The sequence below is a fragment of the Chenopodium quinoa genome, unplaced genomic scaffold (assembly GCF_001683475.1).
Source record: "Chenopodium quinoa cultivar QQ74 unplaced genomic scaffold, ASM168347v1, whole genome shotgun sequence".
In the NCBI taxonomy this organism is placed as follows: Eukaryota; Viridiplantae; Streptophyta; class Magnoliopsida; order Caryophyllales; family Amaranthaceae; genus Chenopodium; species Chenopodium quinoa.
In genome coordinates, this window is record NW_018743850.1 from 2,832,148 (window position 1) to 2,851,792 (window position 19,645).

Consider the following 19,645-nt stretch of genomic DNA (forward strand, 5'->3'; position numbering starts at 1 on the left):
AAAAAAAAAAAAGTATAAATGAAAGAATAAGCAATGTGAATAATATTACTCCGTAGGACGGATGATCACTTCTGAAGACACAAGCAAATGAATAATCAATGGCAGTCTAAATTGATACTTAATATAAATGGTACAAGCCTCAATTACATTGTGAGCATAGTTCATTTTTAGTGTTTACTCTCCCTTCAAAATTTGCTTGGACGGTTATAATTACTGTACAAACCAAGCCTATCACCAATTCACCATCCCCTTCATACCGAAGAAAAGAAGAGGAAAGAACTAAAGAAGAGAGCTGTCATCGAGGTATTTACATGGACATCCTTCCAACTCAATGGAAACTGGAGCATTGACAAATTTACAATTGCACCAATACTCAAAAGGATTAATCCTACCCATGATGAGGGCTACCCCAGACATCATGAGAAGAGGCTGACAGTTGCACTCCTTACTCCACAACATCGACATCATGTTCAGCTCAGCCAAAAGAATATAATCAGAAGCCATTGCATGATCGCAGGATCAGTAGAGCTGGGATGAAATGTCATGGTTACCACTTACGAGTAAATTCACAAACTGTATCACGATATAGTTTTGAACATATCTCTGTAATTAAAAGAAAAGAAGAGGACATGTACCACGGATATTTGCAGGTCCTGTTATGACATGAGTACTTCTTGAGAGTCCATTGGAGAGGCCCAATACCGCAACAATGATTCTATAGTCAGCCTCCTAGATGCACTGAGCATAGAGATGAAAAATCTACAGCCATCAATTTTGTATTCCTCCAGTGGATTTCTGTGCCCAAAACTTCTCACATTCACCTGCATGTTGTATGAATGAGCCTTGCTCTAGTAGTAACAAAATATCAAAAATGACCAGGAAAAGCTAATATGAGTACCGCTGAGCTAAGCCTGTTCATATTGACAAGATGATCCCTCCATAAACAATCGAGAGTCTTGATTAGTACTGCCCTCTGCATTTTAGAAACAAACAGATGTAAAAGAAACTCCAATAAAACTTGTAACAACCAGTGTTAATCCTCGCAATATAGTGACTGCAATAAGACAAAGCACTTCCAAATTTCACATCTTGATCTTCGGAAATGAGCAGAGACAAACAAAAGAAAACTGTAACAACTCAACTTAATACTTAGAATGTTGAAATTATAATAGCTATCCGCTAGTTCAGGCAGTTAGATCAAAATAATTAGTTTTAATTCTCTCCAACACATAAGAAAACTTCAGGAGTCTTGCAGTGGTAGGTAGTAGCCTATAGTTTGAAGAAATTTAAAATTTTAAAAAAATAAATAAAATTTAAAAAAGGCAGAAGATCACAAAAAAAAGATGTTTTCTGATATTTTCATCACGTATGACATCCCAAATTGGCCAAATGATATAATACTGTAATGCATAAAGGAACTTGGTTGGAAACCTATAAAGATTAATAAAAAAAAATAGATGTTAAAGATATTACTGCAATTGACTCAACCTCAAAAAACAGTTGCACAAACGAATTGGCCCATTTAACCCGAAAAAAAAAATTAAAAAAAAAAAAAAACTGACATAAATATAAATAATGGATAATTCAACTATTACAGAATCTGAAATGGTGAAGCCCATGCAGAATACGAAAAAATTACCTCAATTTCCTTCACATATGTATCATCGAAACCAGATTCTTCAATAGCATCAAGATATGAAGCAATCAGGAAATCTCCTAGGTAATGACGCAAGAAATTAATGCTCACTCGGTATTTTCCATCCCTGCACAAATCAGAACAAAGTATCATGCTAAGACCAAAATTATAAAAATAAGATAAAAAAATTTTTAAAAAAAGGTATGCACTGATATCATAAAACAGTAGATGCACTCACGTAATTGAGTCATCAGCACATATGGTAAGCCATCGCTTGAAGGAAGAAGTCTTCTTTCGAATTCCTTTGAAAGCATTTGGAGGTCTTGGCAAGTTTTCAGGCAAAAAACCATTGAAATCTGTCGGAGCTGATGCATCTAGTTGGGAGAGGGACTCCAAAAGTACAACCTCTGTGATTCCTGCAAATGACTCTGAAAAAGGCCCAGCAGATAGCAACTTAAGCATCACGATAATTGTGAAACATGGGCAAAAATAAAAATACGAGGTAGTAAATTTAAGATAAGCTCACCATCCAACAGCTTCCCCCCCACATTGGCCAATTCCTTTAGGATCTTTCTCAACTTCCAGTCACGAGGATGCTATCCAAACATAAATCAAGAAAGAAAAGAAGGTTAAAATCGTTCAAACTCTTCATTCCATTGGTGAACCTTAAACAGTAATGATTATTAGGTCACAAGTTGCATATACCCGAATTGAAGGGAATTTTAGATTAATTTGAAGCATTAAAAACTAGATTGAGCAGATTAGGTAGTGAGTCCGAAAATTTTGGAGAGGATTGGGAAAAACTGTAAATATACACATACAAATTACCTTTTGAGAATCAGCACTGCCTAGTACTATTTCATCCACAACAGCTTGCATGTACCTGTAATCAACATTGCCACCACAAGGATTAAGGGTGCGAAATCATAAATATAATAGATACGGAGGCAACTCGAGAATTGCGATCACCAACAGAAACTATTAAATATAATGTACAAAAGTAATACTATAAGAACATCAAAGCTTTTGCAACCAAAGACTTATGTAAATAAATAATAATAATAAAAGTCAATTTCAGTCGGTAAAGTTCTAGCAAGTAAAATCACTTTTAATCAGTAGAAAATAATTTAATAAAAATTAGAAAAATAAGGTGAACAAAACAGGACCTTAATCCTTAACATTTTTTTTTGGATAAGAGAAAAAGAAGAGAGGAGTGGAGGTTGGGGGAAAGGGAGGAGAGCAAGTTTCCTAGGTTGCGGAAGAATGGAAAGGAAAGGGATCCATTTTTTCTCCTCTTTAATAAACAACATCCCTCCAAAATTGAAGATTTTGGAGAGAAAATAGAGCTTCAACTTCCCCTATCCTTCCTCCTTTTCTCCTCCCATTCCTTTCCCTTCTATCTTGCTATCCAAACATATAGTAGTCTAGTCACTGATATGAAAGCATGGCATCATATAATCATCTCATTAACAAGTGTACAGTGTACTCCCTCCATTTTAAAGAGTTAGTTCAAGTTGACTTTTCAAACATATTAAAAATAGTGGAATTTTGTCAAAAAAAAAAATAGTGGAAAAGATTAAACAAAGAGTTATCATTTTTAGTGACATAACTATTAAATGTTAAGAGAAACAAAAATGAATAATTCGGACGGACTGGCAGAGAGAAACAAAATCTGATACAAGATGGAGAGCCAAAGAAAAAATACACATTAATTTGCAGTCATACAGACAAAAAATTTATAATGCTGACAATAGATGGACTCACTGGAATATATGCTGTGAGCAACTTTCAGCATCACCCGCCAAAATCAATTGCCTAAGGTCATAGACATGCTTCCTTTGGACCTGAGAATACATAAAGAAAGTGTAGTAAGGGCTACTAATAATTTTTTTACTGTTTGATTTGAAAACACACACACGCATACACTATCATGGTTACTCTTATATTTTGACTAAGAACAACATATTTGCTAAAAATAAACGACTCATATTTTTTTCAACTTCTGTTTATTCAAAGGTGCCATGGAATTAAGGATCAAAGGACCAATATGAAGATGGCACAATGGGAAAAATATATTATTATCATGCATGTAATCTTAAATTATCAAAGACCACTTTGGTTTCCAGTAGTTTCAGCATTCAATTTTTCAATAAAATTGGCATTATACAGAAATTCTTTTCAAGATTTACCTAATTAGATTATAGATGAGAGGCATATGGACTCTTGCATAAACAACGAAACTAAGCCCATTGGGAAAGAAAGCTACATAATTAACAGGGAAGTTGTAGGGGAAAATAAAACAACAATGCCTTAGTCATCAAAATTTGGTTACAAAGCTCTTTCAAACTACACATATGAGAGCATTACAAGCAGTGGACTCATGCACTCAACCAAGTTTGAAACTGTAATTAAATATACCTCTAAGATTTCATCAAACTCAACCAGGCTCTTACGGATGTTAAAGAAATACTTCTCCGCACTTATTTGCAAGGACATAAGCTTCATCCATGACAGAAAAGTGAGACAGCCAGAATTGTACAACTCATGTAGAAAGAAAAGAAGATATAAAATTAGTCTTTAATAACCTGTTTATATATGGTATCACCTTCAATTGGTACATCCTCATCATTTGTGATTTTTGATATCAGTGTGACGGCCCACTGAGTGTCAAAATTAAACTTTTGAAATATTTCATCCTGCAAGCTGTAAATTTGAACAGAATCAGCTGCCAGTGCAGAATCTATGAAAGACCAAATTCAAAAGTCTAACTTAAGGTGTTAAATATTATCCTCAATTTCGCTCCATCGATACAAGCACTATTATCGAGTACACCTTTCATTTGGTATACAATCCTAATTGCATAAAATATAATTAATCCAAGGACATAAAGTCATAGTGGTTCTAGGATCTAGGTAGTATTAGATTCTACATTTCTACATATCCTTCATATAATTACAGTAGCAGAAAGCTGCAGCGATACATGATTTGTAGCAAAAAATGAGGTCGCACATCACATCAGACAGTGTCAATGCTCAGAAAATTGTATGGCCAATTTTTGTCAAGAAAGAATAACATAACCTCGAGTATAATAGTTCAGCAACTTTAAACTCTCATTTCCTACAACTAACTTAGGATTTTTTTTATTAAAATCCTCCATAGAACACCAATACTTTATTTTGGCACCTCTAAAGTTAAAAATTATAGACATAAGACGGTGCCCGAGGTTCTGTAACTCAGTATGAAATGTCAGGCCCATATTTTGTTTCATTACAGTATCAGTTCTTGCCAACTTAAAAAGTGACTACGACCAATTGTTATAGAGTCTAAGTCATGTAATCTACAGGTATAACCATATGACAGTATACATCATACCTCTCAAATAAATTGTTACAAAACAAATAAGGTACAATTCTATTACATAGGATATATTACCATGCCTGAAAGGAAAGGCATAGGATATTCTCTCATTGAAATACTTTACCTTCTCTAGTCAAAGTACTGTCAAGAAATTATCCATTCACATTCATTAATAGCAATCTCTCCCAGCAAAAATAGAGAAGAGTATGAGAAAATGACTAAAGGAAGAAGACCAAAAAATAGGTCATATAGGTACCTAATCATAAACCTTGTTGATCCTGGATCTCCTTGTCTGCCTGCTCTACCTCGAAGCTGTTAAAAAGTAATTACGACTAAGAATGAAAGATATGGTAAAGACTGAAACAAATATTGAAAATTATTATGATACCCACACCAATAAGTTAATCATATACGCAATGTCCTGCTAAGTGCTAATTAAGTTGATCCATGTTTCATCACCAGTATAGTGTCATGCAATGCATAAACAACTAAGTGCAATTATATTCAGTAAAGTCAATAAAGGGAATCAGGTTGAACAAGAATACATTTAGTAATGCAATGTCACTCGCTGATCTGCATTTAACGCTCTGTCATGTAGGTGAGGGTCCAACTTGGAAGGCACAAACAAGGCGAAGTCATCAAGTAAAACCATAAAACAACACATCTTATTAAACATAACGATACATGTTCAGCAGAGGTGGCACCTGATATTTTATCAACTTGATGTGAATAATTGACCCAATTAAGTTTTCCCTAATAGTAAGGAGTAGTTTTCAACTTAGACTTTGTTATGCTTTTTTGTGCTTCTGAGTGTTTTAGTATCAGTGTGTGAGTGTGTGTGTGTGTGTGTGTAATCTCTCTCTCCCTGAGGGAAAGGGATAGAACAATCAGATGATAGCTGATAAGATGCAAGATTGCAAGACACTATCTGGGAGAAAAACAAAAGAGTACCCAATTATGGCAAGGCCTCCTTAAAGGCTAAGTCAGAAGCCAGATTGCTAGAAGTGTGTTTTAGGCAGGAGTTGTCTTATTCTAGTTTCTGACTTTGTTATGTGTTTAGAGGTGAGCCGTACGACACTGTTGTAACTATTTGGGCTTTCTAGCCTACTTTTGAATAAAGTTTACTATGCTATTTCAAACTAAGGAAAAAACAGTGAAAAAAATAGAGAGAAGATATGGGGGAAGGTCAGATTTGTTGTCATATCAATTCCCTTATATTTGACACTCACCCCAGCCCCCAGGTCACCTAAACATATGGAAGATACTGAACCTACATGATTTGATCTTATAGAGGTATTTTTTTTTTTTTTTTTTTTTTTTTTTGGATAAGTTCAGGATAGCGGGAAAACTTTAAAAACGATCACTCACCTGATTATCAATTCTACGAGACTCGTGCAAAGATGTTCCAATCACATGAAGCCCACCAAGCCTTTTGACCTCATTTCCTTCATTCAAGCAGTGTAATTCACAATCACTCAGAACCGCTTGATAAGCAAGAGCCAGTGTAGGACCAAGGGGGTACATCTCAGACTCTTCTTCGGCGAGCCTCTGTAGCTCCTTAGAGTTGACTGACTCACTCAATTGGACAGACTCAGAAATCGTAGACTTCACCTGCTGATATGTCCAACTCTTACCCTCACTTTTTCCCACATATTTGGCTGCATAGTTTTGCTATATGTTATAGATGGCAATATTGAACTAAAATCAGATTAACAAATGCGTTGCAATATTTGCACCAATGACAATAAAAATAAGATTCCAACCAACCAATTAAGGACGCCTTCTCAAGCAACGCTAATGTTGATGGACTGATATCCATTTTTGACATTGCCTTGAAAAGTGGAAAGTGCACTTTAGATAAAGGAAAGGTAATTCACATTTACAACCAGTCACCAGATCAGACATTACCTCAAATTCAGGAACTTCTCGTGATAACAATGGTAGCAATTTCTTCTCTATTAATCCTTTCGCAAGCATCTTGACATTAATAAGAATGAATCATGGTTAGATTAATCCTTTTGCAAGCATCTTGACATCAATAAGATCGAATACCATATCATAAGCATCTCAATCTTCCCCTTTTTTTTAGTCTAACTGTTTCAAGTTCAGTTTGAGGAGGGTAACACAGCTATTCTTTTGATTTACCCTCAAGATGGACATACCAAATTCACAGAATTTGGAGAACTTCCCCAGAACAATTTTAAATCCTTAGATAAGGAAAGATTAATGGAAAACAATATTATCTGTAGTTCCAGTCCTGGATTTTCGCAACTTTAACAAGGTTCTCTTTAAATTTTATATTCCGAGTGTTTCTTTCAAGTATTCAGCGTCAAGCAAGAGCATAAGGCCGTAATGAATTATTTTGGATTAAATTCTAGTCCTCTAAAAATACTCCTTGTAAGATGAAGACTCTGAAGTCTGATCTGTGAAAGATTACCATATTCTGCTTTATTACTACGTGCCCATGGATATCAAAACTCAATACCTGGCCATTGTCCAGTACCGAGACTTCACTTGAAGAGAAACTTTAAAAACCTCTGTAAACAAATCAACACTTACTTTTGGGTTTCCCCCTAAAATAATGTCTGTGCCTCTGCCAGCCATATTTGTAGAAATGGTAATAGCATGTTTCCTCCCTGCCTGGGCAACTATTTCAGCTTCCCTAGCAGCATACTGGAAGATCAATCAATAAGAAGAAAACAAACTTGAGAAAAATATTGAGCCAGGAAACAGATTTATATGTGTGTGACAGTAAATCAAATCATATTACCTTGGGTCTTGCATTAAGAACATTGTGTGGAATATTTCGTCCCTTTAGAAGATCAGACAAATGTTCAGAGTTCTCAACACTGTAATACGAATATAAGAGTAGTTTTTCAGTAATGCAGAGAAGTTCAGATAGAGCATAAATAATGATAACTAACCACTTCTGGCACTTACTTTTCCCAAATTACAACCAGAGTAAAACTTAGCATACCCAGATGGTACAACAAATAAATAGTAATAGCTCTACAAACGGGATAAAAAATAACCAAATAAGATAGAATGAGCCATCCACAACATATAAGTTCTCATGCATTATCAACTTATGCCATGCATACAGAGCAGCTAGGATTATGGAAATCATTTTATATCTCCGCATATTATGAACAAGATCTCCTTTCTAGCAAGGAAATCAAAATATCTGCAGTCATCACTAGCTTCTGTTTCACATCATCATTACTTCACTTGTCACCAAGTGCCAACTTTATCACATAAGGAAAATGGAATCTCCAATAACACAAAGAAACATAGTTCAATAAATTATACAAATGGCCATGTTCAACGTCTCTTCCACCTCCATTTTGCACCAGTAGGGTAGAGATTTACTAGATCAGATATTCACAACCAATAGTTCCCACAGTCAGACATAGCCACTTCTCCATAGTTTCAGATATTCATAATTTTATGCATATATAAAGTCTTCTTTTTCCAATAAGTCCGTACATCACAGCTCTCTATTGTTTCAAATTTTATATAATTTTATCTACCCATATTCTATGATCCTCTGCTTTATCAAAATTGAGACTATTATTGAGCTCCCCATAACCCTCAAACACTTTTCAAAATCTATCTGGGTTACTTCATTCAAAGTCTTCATCCAAATTTAGTCCATCCCTGGATGAGGATTCAAGGGTTGTGTGATCCCAGGCCTAACCTCTTTATCCATGTCCACTAGACACAAGAAACTACTAAGAACAGTACTTTCATGAATTTTATATACCACGGCCATTTTGGTTTAGCACTCCATCAAAACTTTATTCTCCATCGTCCTTTAAACTGATATTGCGCGCTAAAACTGTCCCTATATCATTTTTCTTCCATAAACTGTAAAGATTATATGGTTGAAAATCTTCAAATTTGGGATTTTGACATTGCTATTGCTTTCTTCTTCTATTTCCAGAGACAAGGACACTCTTATAAGAACCCTTACCACATTTCAGCAATTCCAGAGGGTTTGTTCCAATGGAAAAATATGTCTAGGCCCCTCACCAATAACCATTATCCTTCCCAGCTTACCTACTTGACTCACAAATACAACATCATGTGTATGAAAGACGCACAAAAGTAAATCAGATTACACTATTGACGATGAGCATAATAAATGTAGAAATACAGGATTGAAAATTCATACTCCATATCATACGAGACTTAACCAATTATGAGGGATTTTACTCCACTTACAACAAGGATAAACAAACTAGGTTCTAATTTGAGGTTCTCAAGGATCTTGCCAACCCCATCTTTGGGATTAAGCTTTCAATTGTTGTTTGTTGTTGTAACTTGTAAGTATCTTCCCTAAGATTCAGACTAGTGATTGATAAACTAGCAAGGTATCTTGTTAAACATGGACTCTTTAAACACTTCTTGTGGATAAAGGAAAAAAAACTCAATATTCCTGATTTTTGAAACAAATTTATAGAGTTTAGCTGCTTAGCCATGCAAATTTTTTGGAAAGCTTTAGGATTTGACCATCCCCTTATGACTCCAAATCCAACTAAACAACTTTTTAAAGATAGTTCTCCTAAAAGCCAAGCTTTACCAAGCAACCATGTATTATAAAACAAATAGATCTAATATTCCCAATTAGACAATCCAACCAGTGCACAAAACAAGTGCTGCTTGCCTTATCTTTTTCTAACATAACTACTATCCCAATATATAAATTATAAATCATATAATCAAATCAAGGCCCTCATATATACACTAATTATATATGCAGCCCTCTTATAATTTCCTGCTGCTCTATTTAAGTCAAATATAGAAGTTTAATCACAATTGGCCCCCAACAAAATAAAAGCCAGCCCATAAATCAACTAAGGTGGCCCATGCAAATAAACAGGCACACGTTTGGAGCATCAAACAAGAACTTAGATGAAATTTGATATTTTGCTTCTTGTTTCCCATGATATAACAGTTACACATATTGCTACTTGTTTCTGATTACAGAGTATTTCAAACCCATATATATCACATTAGACAATTATTTTTAATATTAGCCAGATAAAATTTAGAAGTAAAAAAAAAAGAAAAAAAAAAAGCAAATAAAATAAAGTATTGTGGGTCAACAGGATGCATGTGCATTCTGGTACAAAGACTCCAAAGATCAAATTGGGCTACTTTCATAATTCTCTTTATGTATTTCCGTTTTCTCTTTGGTTAAATTTATAAGCATCCAAATGCATTATTTGTAATCTAGATCCCAAAGTCAGAGACCACTAGTGTATTACTGTAATATGAGACTTGGCATAGAAATAAATTACAGTTAAGTAGAATCTATTAACACTACCAAAAGAATTTAGTTAACTAATGAAAAAGAAACTTATCCATATCATTAAGATGACGTATGAAAAGAAATCACACAACAGCAGCTTAAAATCCCAGGTACCTAGTTGTGCCAACAAGGACTGGTCGACCCAATTTGAACATAGACTCTACCTCTCCACTGACATGCTCCCATTTTCCACGTGCGGTCTGAAATTATGTACAATAGGAATGACTGTTATACAAAAAGCTCACTATTAATTTGTTTTTCCAAGAACCATAAAGATCATCTTTAAAACTTGAAATAACTTCAAACCCTACAGCGAAAGCCTGGATAGGTAAGTCTTGTCGAATATTAGGAAGATTTGTAGGGATTTCGATCACTGGCACGTGGAACATTTTGAGGAACTCCTTTTCCTGTGAAAGACAAGAACATCAACACCAGGAAAGAGCAATTGCTTTAAATAAATATTTTTTGGAAAAAAAAAAAAAAAAAAAAAAAAAGATAAAAACTCAGTTTCCGGTGTTGAATTACTTCAGTTTTTGCAGTTCCAGTCATCCCGGACAATTTTGGGTACAATTTAAACAGCGACTGATATGTTATTTGTGCCACAACAACAGAATCAGCCTGCAAAAATAATTGATAAGGGTAGATCAAGTTATGGAAAGGATTACCAGTAAAGTTAAGGAAGAAACAAAGAGAACAAATAATCATATACCTGAATCTTTAAACCTTCCTTCGCTTCCACAGCTTGATGAATGCCGTCAGACCATCTCCTTTTTTCTTCAACTCTGCCTGTCAACTGAAACAATATAGAAATCATTAACATTATCATGATTTACGAACATCATTCCAATTTGACAAAGGCTAGGAAATGAAACATAAAATTTATGATAAACTTGTTTTTATAAGAATTTAGAAATTTTGCAGCTTCCACCTTATATAGCAGCTCTTGTCTTCACTCTTTTCCAATGAAATAACTTAAAATATTATTGGAGTTTATAAGAATGCTAAGAACTGTATGTCTGTACCCAATGTGCCAAACAGTCTAACTAAGCAATAGTGTATTGACATTTTAGAGATAGTAGCGATTTTCAGTTGAGCTTGTGTTAATATATATCTAAATAATTAATTACAAAGTAGACATTATGAAATGGAGTATTATTTTGCAAGAAACTTACCCATATCCTAATAAGCTTAATTCTAATTTGTTAACTCAAGATTATAGCAGATTAGCAACAAATCTTTATTCTGTTGCAACTAACAAAACAGATATACCATACAACAATTGGAGCCCATGTGACCACAATGCATGAAATATATAGCCTTTTCTATCTGTTGCTTCTAATGTTGCTGAAAGTGTAGAACTCCTGTACCAAACTTTTCTGAGTGTTGACTTGAAACTGGCAAGATTTTGATCTTAAACGTATAATACATTATAAAGTTAAATTGGTACCAAAATCAATCCACAACGTGATATTTTTCATACATACAAGGTCTATTCCCACATAGAATCCTGCACTCTTTCATTTCAAGATATCACCAAATCCAACCCTGTATAGAACCATCCTTCGTTTCAAAATATCACCCAATAATGCTCTATTATTCATTGTTCACCATATAAGAATGACAAAACCAATGGTACAAGTATATCTTTAAACATAAGCAAACAATGAATAAGCAAGTTAACATTAAGACTAATGATGCCTAATTTATTTAATAAGAAAAAAGGATTGTATCAACAGCTCGGAAATAGGTGTAAAAGAAAAAGACGACAAGCCGCCCCCTAAAATAGAAAAAAGTAAACTACAAATTAGCGCAGTTCCTTTGAACCTCCCCCAACCATGTTATCTTTGAAGCCCCCTCCAACTTAGCCCATAATGACACCAAATAAGTGACTTCGTCCCACAATAAATCAGAAGACAAAGAAACTAGTGAAAAGACACAGACGTTGAGCAGCGATGTCCTATAGTTTACCTCATTGATTATAAGAGCCTTCCCACTCCTGACTATGTACTGAACGTCTCGTCGATAAAATTCTTTGGCCTTCAAAGCATTTATAACAAATCTGCAAGATCACCATTACTGCACAATTATTTTTTTTATTTTTTTTTTTTTGAAAAAGAAACCCAAGGATGATTCTGAATGCAGCTTATCATCCAGTTTCAAGTGAACAATTAAGACAAATCAGGGAATCCTAAACAATAAAACAAAGCATCTACCAGCAAAATTAATGAACGGCTTAACAGGATTTCAATAGCTTAGGTTATGAATACTATCAAAGGAAGCAGCCAGTTAACATACTTAGCATATGGTAAAATGTAAATACAAGTTCAATGACTTCAATAGCCGTATTGAAGAGCAATTGCACAGATTGATTAAAGAACTAACGGCTTGTTTGGTTAATGGCAAAAAATAATTGTAGTGAAAATGATTTTATACGTTATGAAGAATGCTCATGCCAATATCCATGGTCAGTCCATTCCCAAATACCTCATTTTCTTTCAGTAATTTTCACTACCATTAATTTTCACAACCATCCATTACCACTTTTGAATTGAGTGGTAATGGAAAAATATTTTTTTTTAAAAAAAAAAAAAACAACACATGTTTGGGATAGAGTTTCATGATCATGGTAATGAACATGAGCTATCCTTAGCAAAGCGGTATACACATTCATTACTCTTTCCTCAATTTATTACCGTTTACCAGGCGGTAATATAATAGATTAAACAAATGCATGGACATAACAAGTTGGGAGATATACATAAAACTGAAAAAATCATCTCATGCATAAGCATGGTAATACAAATTCCACTTTCACCTGGCCCAAGGATCATCTTCATCCCACAGATCGTTGGTTTCAAGAGCCAGCTCAGCCAAAGAAATACCTTCTTCTGTCAGTTCCACCGAATTATCCTTGAGCTCTACATTATAATGCTGTCACAAAACCCACATGCTTAGATACATAAATGTGACAATGAAAAGAAAGGGCCTCACCAAGAACTCTATCAATTGCTGAAAAGAAAAGCATAGGACTCACAATACCCCGCACAAGTAACTCTGCTACTTTGGCTGCAACAGGGTAGCGGGCAGCATCTTCATTGGCCTAAGAAGGTATGATATAACACACTTTTAGTAGGATGTTGTTAGACCTCCAAAGTATTCACATATTGTTATGGATCATATACTATAAGCACAACATATACAGAGAAAGTAAACTACCTGCCCACTTATCAGTAAAGGGTTTCTTCCTTCATCAATTAGAACAGAATCGACCTCATCAACTATTGCAAAATGAAATGGCTTGGGCCTGTTAACAATATCCTGATTAAACTCACTTAGAGCAAACAAGATAAATTTAACAGAAATTCATAAATTATTAGAAAAATTACCATCTCATTACAAGCTCTCCACTAGTTCCGGCAAGATTATCCCGTAGATAATCAAAACCAAGCTCCTGAAGTGTACACATAATGAGACGAATGATTTAATTCAAAATATAGAAATACGAATGCAATAATTGAAATACAATTATAAGACATCTGTACCAGGCACATCAAGAATTGCCACAACAGCAGGTGACAAATTCCGAGGTTCTAGCTGATGAATTATGTTCAAAAACTTAAACAATGAAAAAGAAATGAGCATAAGGATACATACTGCATTGTTGGTGTAAGTTATATCACATCTATAGTTGAATCTCCTCTCCTTAGCCTTCATTCCCTTCTACACTTGTCAGAGAGAGAGAGAGAGAGAGAAAGAGAGTAAAATCAAGATGCAGTTTACAAACACATAAATTCCCAAAATTATATCAAGGCAGCATGCATGACGCAATGTCCTAGACTATGTGAATTTAAATTAATTACACACATAACTCAAGTTCACATTGAAAAGCTTATTTTTACCTGAATGAGACCAACTGATAGACCTAGGAAATGATGAACTCTGCCCATCCACTCAGCATCACGACGAGCAAGATAATCGTTGACAGTTACCACTGCAGCAGAAAAACTGATTGAATCAGCAATGACGTTCTTGAAGTAGCTTGAAGAACGCAGTTGCAATAGACTCTAAAAATCCTATGTTTGGAGCGTAAATGTATGCCTAAACAGGAAGTGTTCCTCACAAGAAAGAAAGTCTCAGGAATATTGTATCTTTGCCTCATAAGATCATTAAGCCTTAAACACTGAAAGTTTGAAAATTATTCTGGATATTTTTCTCACAATGCATATGCCAACAGCCAAAGTAACTTATGATCTTCAGCAGTTCCCATAAGCAATGTATCCAGAAAACAATCACCGACAACCATTATGATGATACTAGTAGAATATATAGATCCTATAGGTCTCATTATTTCAATGACACATCTAGATAAGTAGATATTATTAGAGCTCAGCAACATAGACAGTAATTAGGTATTTTTTCTTAAAAACAATTGACTACACCCACTGGCAGATCCAATATAGGTTCAGTGGGTTCACATAAATTAGTTGAATAGAATTCAATGCACATATATGTAGCAATATTTTCTGCAGCTCAGCGGTAGGAACACCACCTACGATGTCAAAGGTAGCGGGTTCAATTATGCCCGGGATCCATTTTTCGTATTTATTCATTAATTGGCCTTTACTTACTCGATACCCCAATACCAACCATTACCCAAAATACCAACAGAACCTAACACGAAAGTTTAGTCACATTTATGGGAAAAAAAAATAAAATAAAAAATTCAAGTTAAGTATGAAGATGTAATAGATCGCTTTCAAAACTTGAAAACTCGCCGCGCTCAATTTTACTATATTTTTTTAAGTTGTAATTTTTTAACGTGTACGCTCAAATTATTAATTGTAATTTGCATTTAGGATTATACTATTTGATATCATCATATGTGTTTAGTGACTCCGAAGCCATAAGGAAATATTTTTGTATCCGCCACTGACTACACCAAAGCCTTAATAACATAAACACCAAGAAAAGGAAATAAGTATGGCGATCATGGACAGTCAAATATAGGAAATAGGTAAGATAATCATGTTTTTGGTGTATCTAAGGCAAAGGAAAAAGGGATAGTAAAAGCTTAAGCCATCTGAACAAATTGGATTCGCAAAAATCAGTTTTTGTCCTTTTTTGACAAGATAAAATAGACATCCATATAATTAAGAGCCAAAATTGATGGATTATGGCATTAATTTCACTCAATGTATTCATAAAAGACACTGACATACCATGTACGCCTTCTCCTGTCAAGGCATTGAGATATGCAGCTAATGTAGAAACCAATGTCTTCCCTTCACCGGTTTTCATTTCAGCAATTGAACCATCATGAAGCACTGCTCCACCAATTATCTGTACAAGCAAGCAACATAACATGATATTAAGATTTTATCCAGGAGCGAGCGCACAAAGTCAAATGAGTGCGGTTTGAAAAGGCGCCTAAGCATTGAAAGAGATAGGCTACCTGGACATCAAAATGACGCATTCCAAGAGTCCTTTTTGCTGCTTCACGAATAACAGCAAATGCCTCTACAAGATCCAAGTCATAACTAAACAATCAATCAAACTACATAAGATATTGTCCTTAATCAAATAATTTACTGACCAGCTTGAATATCAGCTAAGCTCTCCCTAGTGCCAACCGACGACGAAACTCCTCAGTCTTAGCCTTCAACTAGAAATCCCCAACAACAGAAACAATTTTCAAACACCCCCAGATAAAAAGAACATAACTTTATAAACAAACATGAATAACCCACAAACCTGGTCATCAGAAAGACTCTGAATCCGAGGTTCCAGAACATTAACAGAATCCACAAGACGATAATAATCCCTAACAACCCAGTAATTTAAACTAGTAACATCGTCCAATTTCTTCTTAACTTTACCAAAACCCTCCTACAAGAAAATAACCCACATAAAACATAACATCAGAACAAACAGTTCATTGAGGCATTACAACAAACGGGTGGTGGGCAAACACAATCACACAAAAGACATTAAAACAAACCTTGAGAAATGCAAGGGGAACTTGTCTAGGACGATAATTAAAACGCCGAGAATGAAGAAGAAAGCATGAATTTGATGAAAGACGAGGAAATGCAAAAATGGGTGGTGTAGTTGTGAGCTTGGTGGAGTACCAAAGGGGGAGAAGCGGCTTAGTATAATAAGGGGAGGTGAGAAAGGCGGATGGCACGGCGGCCATGAGAGATGCTGCGAGTTTTGGCCCCTCTTCCGGTGGTGGTGGTGGTGCTTGAAACTAAGTATGCTGCAAGTGCAAGTATTACAACCTGGTCTCCTGCGCCTCAACTATGGCGCCTAGCCCGGTTTTGATTTGTCAGTACTTTTAGGTGTTCGGTAGGGACCTCGGTCTTACGAGATCTATTAACTAATATTAAAATAAAACATGTATACATCATCGCTCCTCTAAATTATACACATGTTTCTCTCACATTATTTTCTTACCCGCCAATTTTCCATGATGATGTCATTAGTTTTTTTTTTAAAATTTACCTTTGTTTTTTATTATCTAATAAACCTTTCATATGTTTCACCCTTTGTCCCTATCAAATCTTTTTTTTACAGGTATATTAATATTTCAATGTTCAAAAGTGTTCATTGCGATTTTTTATTATTTATTATTATTATTATTTTTTGTATACTTTACAAGTAATATGCTACCGTTTAAATTACTTACCATGTATTTAAAAAAAATATTACGAAGTAGAAAACTTTCTTTCTCTATATTATAAACAAATCTCAATTGTGCATCTCACGAGAACTAAACTAGTTAAAATACTAAAATAAGATTACCGTAACACTTATACTTGTACGGGTTTTTTTTTGTTTTTTTTAAGTGTCCCAATTTTAGTATTGTATTTTAATGCATAATCTATCAATACATAGTAATATATATAATACTCTCTCCATCTCTTTATTAAAAACCTATTTGGGTATTTTCACGAAAATTAAGAAAGTTAGTGGAAATACGTAAATGCATGTGGGGTTAGAGAGAGATAGAAGGAAAAAAAAACGTGGTTGGAAATAATTGAAGACAGTGTTGGAAATTGATGTAAAAAGTCATTATTATTACAAAAAAGTGATGACAACTCATCAAAAAGTGAAGAATATTCTCAAATAGTATAACCTTAAAATAGAAATAGGTCTTTGATTTTGATTTGCCAAAAAAAAAGAATACTGGTCTTTAATAAAAGGATAGAGGGAGTATTATTAAAACTCATAAGGACAAAGTATGTGTAACCCTTCATTCAATATGATTTGGTGTGCGACAGTGTCACCCTATATGTCATCACCCTTCTCTCGCCATATTGAATTGTACTCCGTAATAATGTTTATTCTTGTTGAAAAACTCTTCATTACCATAATTTTGATTCTCTATAACAATGTTTAATTTATACGAAAAACTCTTTATATGTATAACCTTCTTATTTAAATTTGATGTAACTTCATACGGTTCAACATTTATCCTTCTTAATTAATTTTGATCAAACTTATAAATTTATGATGAAATAATGGGGCATCGCTCGGGTCAATAACTAGTTTTTAATTATTAGTTAATATGAACTGTAAAAAGAAGTAGACATTCAAAGAGTATGTGTTGAAAGAATTTTAACAAGTGCTGAATATTAGTCCATGTGTATTATGTAAATGTTACAAAAAAGTCAAAATAGAGCACTTAAAATAAACAAATGAAAATCGAAAATAGAGTTAATTGTCTAAATTTTTACAGCACATTTTTTGTGTGCCCAGCCACACCATGTGGTCACTTGTTAAAGAAAAAAGTAACCCCTGTAATACTGACCAAGTAACCCATGTAACATTGACTGAGTAAACCCTATTACACTAATGAAGTAACCCCCTTGTAACAATGACCAAGTAACCCCTATAACACTAACAAAGTTACCCCTATGAATTTATGTGATTTTTAAGCTTACGGATTATGATTATCCTTGTAGATATCCTTTGTTGATATCATGACTTATTATTAGAGATATTCTTTTTTCTTGTCAAAAATAAAAAATAATAACAATCCTTTGGTATGTCATTTAAGAGAAAATACAAGTTGATTTTATAGATATTCTTTTTACAGATATCAACGGGGTATAATTGACTTTTGCCTCATTTAGTAGGGGTGTTATGGTACATTTACCAAGAATGAGTTAGAGTAATTGTCATGTCAACCTGTAGCATAAACAGGGGCAACAAACAACGCTTGTCCTGAAATTGCTAACATCGGTAGCTGAAATTAAACACCAACTTTTGTTAGAGTGGTAACATTGATCATGGTAACCGCTGGGTAGTTATCTTTCTTGATAATCGCCACCCACGATCCCCACTAAGGAGATATTGCCTAATCAGACCCACTAACTTAGCCTTGTAGGTAACCACTAGGCACTTACTAGGTCATACCGGGTAACCATCACCTCCCATGATCCATGGTAGGCATCAACCACATTCAGTCTTCACTAGACTCCACAAGTCTAGCATCTCTCGATTGATGTGTTAAGCCATGGTGCACCAGACCTGCATGAGCCTAAACTCAAACTAAAGTTCGTCCTAGACATTGCCCTTCGTGCCATAGCCCCCATAGGCATTCCTATGTCCAAGGTTACGCCCATGGCCAAGGGCAATGGAGCCACCCATGGTTGGTCGTGCGACTCATGAGTGAGCACCTTCGTTCCCTTGACCTTTTTAGTGTGTCCCATCTTTGCGGGATCAAACCGATGCTTTGCTAGACAATCTTAACATGACATAAAGATGCTCGTTCTTGGGATCGACCGTGGCCTCCCAAGTCCCCATGCACCGGACTAGGGGCATGCAAAGTAGCACCTATGTTAGCGCGGGGATCTTAACCCTCGACGGTAGCTATTAGCTAATACTCAGGGCCGGTTAAGGGCCTGTGCAAACAGACCCTTAGCACAGGGCCCCGAAATTTTAAGGGCCCAATTTCACTTGGAGCCCAATTTTATTAAAAAAAAAATAATAATTCTGTTTGCAGCGTGTCTTACGTTTACAAATTAATTCTCCAAATTCATCTACTCCATAATTACCTCTGTCAATTTGCAATCCCCATAAATAAATTTTCCATCTTAATAACTCTCCTTTATTAATCAGCCTTTAATTCTCACGTATTACCAAAAAAAATGAAGTTAATAATCCCACGGTCCACCTTCCTCTTTCAATGGCTATGAGTATGGAGTAGTATTTTTGAATAGTTGAATTGCTTCTAATAGAAAAACTAATTCCATGTTCTTCATAATTAAATTAGTTATATGTATCAAAATCCAAAGTTTTTCAAACGCCAAAAATTGGATTACTCATTATTTACT

The 19,645-nt window shown here is 34.8% G+C and overlaps 1 protein-coding gene across 1 annotated transcript; it reads right to left on the minus strand.

Moving 5' to 3' along the window:
- Positions 1 to 88: 88 nt before the first annotated feature.
- Positions 89 to 16,947, minus strand: LOC110685946 (protein translocase subunit SECA2, chloroplastic-like). Its single transcript, XM_021862503.1, is given in 33 exon segments — positions 89 to 528; positions 636 to 821; positions 899 to 973; positions 1,640 to 1,763; positions 1,875 to 2,064; positions 2,163 to 2,232; positions 2,465 to 2,519; positions 3,401 to 3,480; positions 4,055 to 4,135; positions 4,222 to 4,339; positions 5,250 to 5,305; positions 6,362 to 6,651; positions 6,761 to 6,824; positions 6,902 to 6,970; positions 7,553 to 7,666; positions 7,764 to 7,842; positions 10,422 to 10,507; positions 10,619 to 10,714; positions 10,833 to 10,925; positions 11,017 to 11,100; positions 12,276 to 12,366; positions 13,123 to 13,238; positions 13,342 to 13,407; positions 13,524 to 13,611; positions 13,694 to 13,758; positions 13,962 to 14,027; positions 14,207 to 14,298; positions 15,527 to 15,647; positions 15,760 to 15,824; positions 15,901 to 15,924; positions 15,927 to 15,969; positions 16,059 to 16,193; positions 16,306 to 16,947. Coding segments are annotated over 32 exon segments (3,156 nt in total). The 5' UTR covers positions 16,501 to 16,947; the 3' UTR covers positions 89 to 528; positions 636 to 656.
- Between the last annotated feature and the right edge of the window lie 2,698 nt (positions 16,948 to 19,645).